This window comes from Diabrotica virgifera, chromosome 5 (genome assembly GCF_917563875.1).
Source record: "Diabrotica virgifera virgifera chromosome 5, PGI_DIABVI_V3a".
NCBI classification, from domain to species: Eukaryota; Metazoa; Arthropoda; class Insecta; order Coleoptera; family Chrysomelidae; genus Diabrotica; species Diabrotica virgifera.
The window spans coordinates 53,871,508-53,882,436 of NC_065447.1; the positions used below are offsets into that span (position 1 = coordinate 53,871,508).

Below are 10,929 nucleotides of genomic sequence, written 5' to 3' on the forward strand. Positions count from 1 at the left end.
GTTCAAAGAAATGTCAAAAAATAAACTTTCGTAATGAATGAGTTTTGGCATTTTGGGCAACATTTTAGAACGCATCAACTCTGTCGGTAAATCATTACAGAGAAAAGAGATTGCACTTAAAACTGCGGATGGAGGATGGAGATGGAGGGGTTAACCGAGGTGGTTTTGGAGGGAGAAGGCTTTAAGAGGCTCATAGCTTAGGTTGCCTAGGGACCTCAAGATTCTTAATCCGGGACTGAATTAGCAAAGTTAAAAAAAGTGGATGTTGTTGCAACAAAAGAAGCAGTAAAGAAAAATATTGATTTATTAAGAGCAGGATACAGAAGGGATTAAAAAAAATTAATAAATCAAAACTTAGCGGTGCTGGAAGTGAGGGCGTATGCATGTACCAAATCTGTGGTATTATGATTATATGTCATAGGAAAATTTTAAATCGTCGTAACGTCTGCCGGTAGCGGGAAATTTTAAAGTCACTCATGAGGTGTAATAGCTCTTTTCAATTGCGTGTTTTGTTTGACGGTCAGGGAAATTACTAATTTTAAAAGGGTTCAATAAGTTTCGTAATTCATTCTCAAATAATTAAACTAATAGCGTGAGAGCTGTTAGACATTTTTAAGTAGGTATTTTAGGCAATCTGAAAATTTTTCAGGCGACTCTTCCATGATAGCCTAATACAAAAATGCCGGTCTGGCTGGAGGGTAGCGGTTATTTTCCCCAAAAATACTCCCCAAAGGTAAAAAAAAATGGTAAAAATTATTATTGCAAAAATATCATTGACGTGACTTTAAAGTAAATTTAGATATTCAGATATAAACAAAATAAACAGGCCTTGCGATTTATGAGAGATTTTAACTTTGCATGGGCGCCCCAGGATTATTTTCAGGGGGTGCATCTGAACTTCAGAAGAGTGCATCTGAATCTTATTACCCAGCATAAAATATACAACTATACATGCATAGCTATGTACTTTCTTTCCGGACAGGGGGTGCAGTTGTTATTTTGACAGGGTATTTTTTAATATTAAAAATAAATATTCTAAAAAAGGTTTTTTTGGTGAAATTCTCTAACTGCCATAACAAATTACGCTTGCATGTGAATGAAAAGCGCTATAAGTAAGCAGCAGTGTGAGAAAGAGCGTATACCGATAGCTGTTTGTGTCCTCTATCGCAGCGAGTCCGTTCGCTCGAGCAAAATCACGTGACCTGGCGATGATGTTGGAGTAATTATTATATATTTTAGATTTTAAATAACTTTTTACTAAAAGACTAAGTTTTCAATCTAATAGTACATAAAACACCATCAAAAAATATTACTCTACATCCTACCAGATTGAAAACAATGAAAACCATCTCTGGTAACACCTCCGAGGTTTCTACAATTTGCAAGCCATAACGGATGCTGAGACTAAGGAAGATGAGGGAATTTTACAATTTATAATTCACGTTCCATCTGCTCAGCGTGGTAAAGTTCTAACGAGAATGGTTTCCTTCGTACTCGAATCAGAGTAAACGTGTAAATCAAAAATGAATAACCATTTTTAATTTCATTGCAACACGAAACTACAGCCACATCATTATTCTAGTTCAATCAGAGAGTGCAGCAAACACCTCTACCGATTTCGAAACTTATTAGTCTCTCATCAGGAGGCACATATGTTGCTCTCTCTGACCCAACTAAGACAAACCCCGGCGTGCAGTCTCGGATTGCAATGAACGAAATGGCAGGGATGCCCTAGCGGCAACTGTTAGCAAAAGACTAAGTTTTCAATCTAATAGCACATAAAACAACATAAAAAATATTACTCTACGTCCTACCAGATTGAAAACAATGAAAACCATCTCTGGTAACACCTCCGAGGCTTCTACAATTTGGAAGCCATAATGGATGCTGAGACTAAAGAAGATGAGGGAATTTTACAATATATAATTCACGTTTAGAATTAACTAAAAATTAATTGGTTATTAATTAATTGAGTTACTACGTATTCTCTGTCCTTGTATACTGAGTCGAAGCCTGGACAATCACGGGCGCATTTGAAAAAAGACTTGCGACTTTTGAGATGTGGTGTTATCGAAGAATGTAAAAAATATCGTGGGCACAACACGTAACAAACACGGAAACATTAAGAAAGATGAAAAAGGCAAAAGAAATACTCAACACAATGAAGGAAAGAAAAATGAGCTGCTTTGGTCACATACTAAGAAATATAAAAAACGTGATGTGATTGGTTATATAAGAAAAAGTGCAAGAAAAAAGAGAACCGGGAAGACGATGCATATCCTGTTTGAAAATTTTAAAGTAGTGGAGTGTAAAAACAACAATATAACTCTTCACAATCGCTGTGCAGACAGAATAAAATGGGCCGTTATAATCGCCATTGTCCTGAAAGGATGAGGCACACGAAGAAGAAGAAGATTAAATTAACTAAAAAAAAGATTTCAGTTATAAAAAGAACATGTAAGCTTACCTTCAGCAATATTTCTGAAATTATCTTTGGTTTGCTGATGAACTATACCATCATAAGCTGATCATAAACGGCAAACAATCTCCCTCAAACCAATTAAAATCCAATTTATCCATATTTAGTATCCATCCATTTCCGTTAGGTGTTAAAGAACTGGGGACTTGCAAATATGCGTTTCGCTCGTGATATACTGAGTTCTTTAGCAGATGTTGTCTCAATTCGGGTTTACACGGAGGCAAAGTAGATGGATCACACTTTTTCAATATTTTTAAAAGGGTATCATCAGGTCACGTGATTTTGCTCGAGCGAACGAATTCGCCCCGATAGAGGACGCAAACAGCCATCGGTATAATAAGCTCTTTCTCACACTGCTGCTTACCTACAGCGCTTTTCATTCACATGCACGCGTAATTTATTTGATCACCTGATAGTTAGAAAATTTCACCAAAAAGAACCTGTCTGTTTTATTAGAATATTTATAATATTAAAAATACCCTGTCAAATAACAATTGCACCCCCGTATCCTGAAAGAAGTTACATAGTTATGCATAATATATAGTTGTATATTTTATACTGGTTAATAGTATGTGCAGATTCAGATGCAATCTTCGGAAGTTCAGTTGCACCCCCTGAAAATAATCCTGGGGCGCCTCCAGAGTTAAAATCTCTCGAAAATCACCTGGCCTGTTTATTTTCTTTATATTTGAATATTTAAATTTAAAATAAAAATGTATACCATTTTTATTCAGTTGCAATGCGAGGCCAAAAATGTCTTAATTTTCACTTAGATAAGAGAGCGCAACCAGCACCCTTATCGACGATTTCACCTCTTGTTAGAGGCTCTTCAGAGAATACATAGGTTACTTTCTCTAATCCAGTAAATTTTTCGACATATATTAGTCCCACACTGCAACTGATGTGAATGGATTAGGTGACTAGCGTCATCTGGCAATTGAAAGATAAAGTTTTTCAATCCTAATAGCAACATTAATAATATTGAAAAATATTAAAAATATTACTAAAAGATTTTTAAATTGAAAACTTATTGGTACATTTCCCTGGTGACACCTCCAACGCTTCTACAATTTGCAAGCCAAATGGATGCTGCAGTGAAGACAAAAGGGAAGTGAATTGCATAGTGTAGAATTCCTTCTCTTTTGTCTTCACTGCAGCATCCATTTGGCTTGCAAATTGTAGAAGCCTTGGAGGTGTCACCAGGGAAATGTACCAATAAGTTTTCAATTTAAAAATCTTTTAGTAATATTTTTAATATTTTTCAATATTATTAATGTTGCTATTAGGATTGAAAAACTTTATCTTTCAATTGCCAGATGACGCTAGTCACCTAATCCATTCACGTCAGTTGCAGTGTGGGACTAATATATGTCGAAAAATTTACTGGATTAGAGAAAGTAACCTATGCATTCTCTGAAGAGCCTCTAACAAGAGGTGAAATCGTCGATAAGAGTGCTGGTTGCGCTCTCTAATCTAAGTGAAAATTAAGACATTTTTGGCTTCGCATTGCAACTGAATAAAAATGGTATACATTTTTATTTTATAGTAGTATTACTCCGTAGAGTAACTAGTTGCATTTTCCGTTGGAACTTTACCAAGCTGCAGACGGGGATTGTGAATTGCATAGTGTAGAATTCCTTCCCTTTTGTCTTCACTGCAGCATCCATTTGGCTTGCAAATTATAGAAGCCTTGGAGGTGTCACCAGGGAAATGTACCAATAAGTTTTCAATTTAAAAATCTTTTAGTAATATTTTTAATATTTTTCAAAATTATTAATGTTGCTATTAGGATTGAAAAACTTTATCTTTTATCTTTTAAAAAACTTTATCATTTAAATTTACTTTAAAGTCACGTCAATGATATTTTGGGCAAAAACAATTTTTACCCTTTTTTTAAATTTGGATGGGATTTTTGAGGAAAATAACCGCTACCCTTCAGCCAGACTGGCATTTTTGTATTAGGTTATCATAGAAGATTCACCTGAAAAATTTTCAGATTGCCTAAATACCTACTCAAAATGTCTAACAGCTCTCGGACCATAGTCATCACGTTACAATGTTAATCCCTTTAACAAGTTTACATGAGAAAACTGGTTTTTCATCAAGAGCCATTTTGCCGTCCATTTTGTTTAAGTTTTTCGTTTGATTTTATGGCAAACACCGTCGCTACTGCACACAAATAAATTCGTTTCATATTCGGACAAATTACTAATGGTAGGGGAGCAAAGTATGCTAAATTTGCAGTCACTCGAGCATTATGGAGACCTATTGGGTTGTGATTATTAGGTCCTAAAATCAAAAAAAGTTAAGTAAAATTTTCCATTTTAGTGGGCGCTTTCCATTTTTTAACTTAATTTTCCAATACCAACAATCGTTTTTTCCGATTATAGCGCCATCTATCCATAATTTGAAAAATGTCTCGAATAAAAGTTGTTTATTTTTACGTAAAGAATCCAAATATGCAATTAAAATTTGGGGGTCCCATTTAAGATTTTAAAGTAACCCCCCACACTGCCTCCGTGGGGGGTCGTGTTTGGTACCATTCGATAAATTTTTCAAAAACATTTTGAAAGTGTATTTTGCAGTTTTTCGATCTGATGTTCATTTTGCGAAATATCGCGGAGTTTGCATTTAAAATTTTAAATTTACCCCCACCCCTCTCCATGGGGGTCATGTTTAGTACCATTCGATAGATTATTCAAAAATATTGAAGACGTAGTTTTTAGTTTTCGATCTGACGTTCATTTCGCGAAATATTCGCTTTTTTTGTGAAACTTTTTGACTCCCCCATTTTCTTACGTCCCGCTCAAATCGTCAAATTTTTTAAATATACACTCTTTTGCATGTACTTAACTTACCTTATCTTAATCTCACAATTTCGAGTATTTTTAAGGATAGATTTTTTTCGAGCCCCCCTTAACGAACTTCCCTGTGTTAACAGCCAATATATGGTAGAGGTGCATCTGCAGGGTACCAGGTTTCTCCCCATATAATAATCTGACGCGCTCGAGTAACTGCAAAAATCCCCGCTTGGGCTCCCCTACCATAAACAAAACTGAAGTGTGTGTGCAACTCGTGTTCGTCATTTTTGTTCAAATAGACTTGCCTGTCGAACAAAACTGTCGAGCAATAACGCAATTTGTGGGCCCTTTGACTATTCTAGTAGGGGAGCCGTGGATGCTAAATTTGCAGTTACTAAAGCGTCTTGGGGACCTTTTGGGTTGTGAAGATTAGGTCCTAAAACCAAAAAAGATTAAGTTAGGCTTTCCATTTTAGTGGGGATTTTCCATTTCCAAAAATCGTTTTTGCGATTATAGCGCCATCTATACATAATTCGAAAAAATGCCTCGAATAAAAGTTACTTATTCTTACGTAAGGAATCCAAATATGCAATAAAAAAATGGGAGTTTCTATTTACGATGTTAAAGTAGCCCTCCATCCCACCCCCGTGGGGGTCGATCGTGTTTGGTATCATTCGATAGATTTTTGAAAAATATTGAATAGGTATTTTTCAAATTTTTGATCAGATGTTCATTTCTCGAAATATTCGTTTTTTTTTATAAATCTTTGTAACTCCCCCATTTCCTTACGCCCCGCTCAAATCGTCAGGTTTTTGAAATATACACAATAAATACAGGGTGTTTGATTAGTGGGGTAAAGCTCAATAGATCTGCTATAGTAATTAATAGATAACAATAAAACTTAAGAATAAAAATTTTAACCACCTTTGAGCTTCACATTACAAAATTAGTTAGAATGTTACAGGGTGTTCTATAAACACAGTGGCAGACCAAACTTATGTTTTTTCAAATGAAACATATTTTATTTTAAATTCAAAATCATGTTAACTTCTCCATTACAAAAATATAAAGGCTTGTTATGTTATATAGGATATGTACAAAGTTGTAACCAATTTTATATAAAAATCGTAACAAGTTCAACTCCCTGTATAAATAAAAATAAGCAAAACAGCAATGGTTTATTAATGCCATATTTTTTACGTATTGTCGAAATTTTCAAGAATGACTGATATTGCTAATTTTCTTTATATCAAATACAGGGTGAGTCAAAACGTAAGTACAATATTTTCTCAGTAATTTTAAATGGAACACCCTGTATTTTATATCACTACTGGAAAGTACCATTACCGTACTTTAATTTTTAGAAACATTCCCTATGTCTAAGTTTTCGAGATATTTTCATATTTCAATGGACCAGTAGCGTGGTCACCCAAATCACCAGAATTTAATAAACTGGACTGATTTTTTTGCGGTTACGTTAATAATTAAGTTTGTAAAATACCTCCAACAAGGGATGAGATGAAAAATAGAATACAAAGTGTATTTCGATGTGTTAATTTACAAATGCTTCGTAGAGTAAGTAGCTCATTCAATGATCGTTTTTAGGCGTGCATAAATGTGTTAGGAGGTAATTTTGAACACCTTATGTAATTAAATATTAAAAATATTTTAGTAAAAGTAGCTTCTAATTTTTTCAAACATGTTTTTTTGCAAAATTTATTACTCATAAATTATTTTTCGTTCTTTATTTGTTACATTGTTACATTTACATACAAAAGTAATGTTTAATTGTCTTCACAAAATGTTGTATTTTGTGTGTGTGTTTTTTTTGTAAAATCTATTACTAATTTTCTTTCTTTATTTGTTACATTTACATAAAAAGTAGCTTTTAATTGTTTCAAAAATGTTGCATGTTGTGGTTGTGTTTTTTTTTGTAAAATGTATTACTAATAAATTATTTTTATTTCTTTATTTGCTACATTGTTACATTAATTACCGGATTGATAATTATCAATCAGTAATATATAGGATTATAATCAGTAATCATCAATTGTCAATTCAGTCATGGCTTATTTAAAATTTAGATAAATTTAGACACCTAAAATAATTCGCTCTGAAAAATTAAAATATCTCGAAAACTAATTAATTTGGACATAGGGAATGTTATATAAAAATTAAAGTACGGTAATGTTACTTTTCAATAATGATATAAAATACAAGACGTTCCATTTAAAATTACTGAGAAAATTATGTACTTGCGTTTTGACTCACCCTGTATTTGATATAAAGAAAATTAGCAATATTGACAATACGTAAAAAAATATGGCATTAATAAACCACTGCTGTTTTGCTTATTTTTATTTATACAGGGAGTTGAACTTGTTACGATTTTCATATAAAATTGGTTATAAATTTGTAGATACTCTGTATAACATAACAAACCTTTATATTTTTGTAATGGAGAAGTTAACAGGAATTCGACTTAAAATGAAATATAGGGTGTTCCATTTAAAAAAACATAAGTTTGGTCTGCCACTGTATTATCGAACAACCTGTAACATTCTAACTAATTTTGTAATGTGAAGCTCAAAGTTGTCTACAATTTTTGTTATTAACTTTTATTGCTATCTATCACTCTAGCGGATCTATTGAGACTTGCCCCACTACTCAATCACCCTGTATATACCTACTTCAAAATACGGAAATACTCTTCTTCATGTACTTAACTTACCTTGTCTTAATTTGACGTTTTCGAGTTTTTCTAAGGATAGATTTTTTACGGACTGTTCCCAACGCACGCCCGTGTATTGAGAGTCCAAATATGGTAGGGGTACATTTACAGGGTACAATGTTTCTCTCCATGTGATTTTCTGACGCGCTCGAGTAACGCGCGAAATCCCCGCTTGCGTTCCCCTACCATTAGTGTTGTTTGAAATATACATTTTGGTTTTAGGTGTTGGTCATAGTGAAGATTTGGGCTACTTATTTGACTATAATATAACAGGAAGTAACGAAGATTACTTGACAAGAGAACGAATGGTGAGGCTATGGACGAACTTTATTAAAAATGGCGACCCAACCCCAAAGCCTGAATTATTATTACAGAACGTCACCTGGCCAGCAAATTCTGTTGTCATAAAGCCTGAAAACTTGAAATTTTTTGAAATTAACAAAGATCTAAAAGTGGTAGGTCTTCCAAATGCTGACAAGATTTTACTTTGGGACAGTTTGTATATGGAATATGGAAGACCTCCATTTACTACTTATTGATATATATTGGCACTTACTGCTGTTGATTTTATGTTATTTAAGTTAAAATAAAGTTACTACACAAAACATATATTTTTTAATTGTTTTACGTAAATTAAAAATTCAGTTTCTTGAAAATTACCTATCTTTCCATTATGCATCCATAATTACGAAGTAAGAGCTATTTTTATAACTTCTTGGGCCATAGGATGAGACGCTTATAATTTGCTCAACTCAGGCGCGGATTCAAGGAGGGGGGTCAATGGGGTCAATTGCCCCCTCCTTCCCAGCAAACAGACCAACGTGTTAATTACGTGAATTTTGGGTACATTTGTCACCAATATACGTAAATTGCTTACGTGAATTTCACGTGAAAATTTGGTTGGAATGTCACATTGAAAATACGTCTTTAAATTACGTGAATAACTCGTCTTCAATAGACGTGTTATTTACCTTAAATAGCAATAAAATGTTTCGGGAAATACGTGTTGGTGTTGATTAACGTATCTTTTAGGGAATGTATATATTAGTATTCACGTGAAAAATACGTCCTCCGTTCACGTAAATAATTCGACCTTAATTAACTTTATGAATAACGTAATTATTAATCTCATATGTAGTGGAGTCACTGAAGGTTTTCACCTCCGATTTCGTTGAACCTCCATCGATTTTCATGAAAATTGGTGAGTAATTAGAGAATACCTCAAGGAACAAAGGTGACATAATGCCAACTTGCGCTTTTACCCTGGGGGTGAATGCCACCCCTTCTCGGGGGTGAAAATTATTTTATTAAAAGTAATACCATAAATCGATAGAGGGACAAATTATAAGTAAAATTTATTATATCAAGTTATTAATATAAATCAACACTTTTTGAGTTATTAAAGACCAAAGATTTTTTTTCGTAACAAAAATGCATGTTTTAAATCGGTTTTTCACGTATAACTCAAAAACTATAAGGTTTTACAAAATAGTTATTATTACTGAAATTGATGATAATAAAAAACTGAATACATTCCTTACTTAAAGAACTGAACTAATGTTAGTTCAAAGTGAGTTATCGGCAATTGAATGTGTATTTTTTTCGAAGAGTACTCAAATCTAAGTATTCAAGCTTAAATAACGGGAAAACGATGCAATGTATAAAATATACCTGCTTATAATTTGTCAACGTACTTCAGAATACCTATTAAATGAGCTTCAAAACAAGTTAATAGCGTCAAAATTAAGCAAGTTATGATGAAAATAAAAGAACCCTTTCGAAGTTTTTAGGAAAAAGTTAAAAATAAAACATACGCCATTTTCACAAAAATTAAAATTTATAATAAAATATAACTTCTTTATATTAGCATAAATAATGATTTCAATAATTTTGACCGGTTTGGAATGCATATTTTTGAAAAAAAGGTATAATTTAAAAAAATCATAATTTTTAAAATTATTGTAATTTTCATATTATTTGATAACAACTCCAAAAATACTCAATATACGTAAAAAATGATACATACCCAAATTTTAGTTTATTCTGTGCCAAATATTTTGCCTGTTTTACTATTTCCAGAGGGTAATAAATAACCGAGATAGAAACGTTTAAATCTTAAATTCTGCTGTGAAAACCATGCAACCGGGGCCATTTAACCTTTTATTTAAAAAAAATTGAGGGGTCTAAAAGACTAAATTCAACATGGTTAAATAGCCCGTGGAATTAACTTCCAAACGGTTTTTAGGTAAACCTGATATCTTTAAAATAAACGGAGTTATTAAAAAAAACAGTAACATTTTTGGAATAATTAAAAAAAAATAAATTTTGAAAAAGTTTTGGTGCATAAATTTTAATGCTATCAACATGTTCGGGGGCTATTATTTAAATATAAAATATGTACTAGCTCGATATTATTGACTTACTAATCTTGGTATTTTCTTTCTATTGACTTCCTCTTTCAGTATGGGTAACCACATCCTACTGCATTCTACCGAGGAATTTGCGACACAATTGGTTTCATTTAGCATAATTAGAGCCGCTTCTTTGATTTTTCTTTTTTTACTATCTGATTCTTTCAGGACTATACTTGAATCTCTCCACTGAACTCTATGTTCATTATCCCATGCGTGTTGACATATTTGAGATCTCTCAAATTCTCTATTTTTAATATAAGATTGATGTTCACTTATTCTAACGTCTAATGGTCTTGATGTCTCACCTAAATAAAATTGTTCGCATTCACAAGGTATTTTATAAATGCAATTCTTTGTTCTTTTTTGATCATTGTTAGGTTTAGTTTTAGATAGAATAGATCTCAATGTGTTTGTTGTTTTGAATGTTGTTGAAATGTTAAATTTATTTCCTATTGTTTTAAGTTTCTCGGATAGTCCTTTTATATATGGTATTGATATTTTCCT

At 32.7% G+C, this 10,929-nt stretch overlaps 1 protein-coding gene across 1 annotated transcript in view; it reads left to right on the plus strand.

Moving 5' to 3' along the window:
- The window catches only part of LOC126885033 (acetylcholinesterase-like), a 63,653-nt gene extending 55,035 nt beyond the window's left edge, over positions 1-8,618 (plus strand). Inside the window, exon 8 of the mRNA XM_050651450.1 lies at positions 8,234-8,618. Within this exon, the coding sequence (XP_050507407.1) occupies positions 8,234-8,550 (317 nt within the window). The 3' untranslated portion in view covers positions 8,551-8,618. The remainder of the gene's footprint in view (positions 1-8,233) is intronic.
- The last annotated feature ends 2,311 nt before the right edge of the window (positions 8,619-10,929 follow it).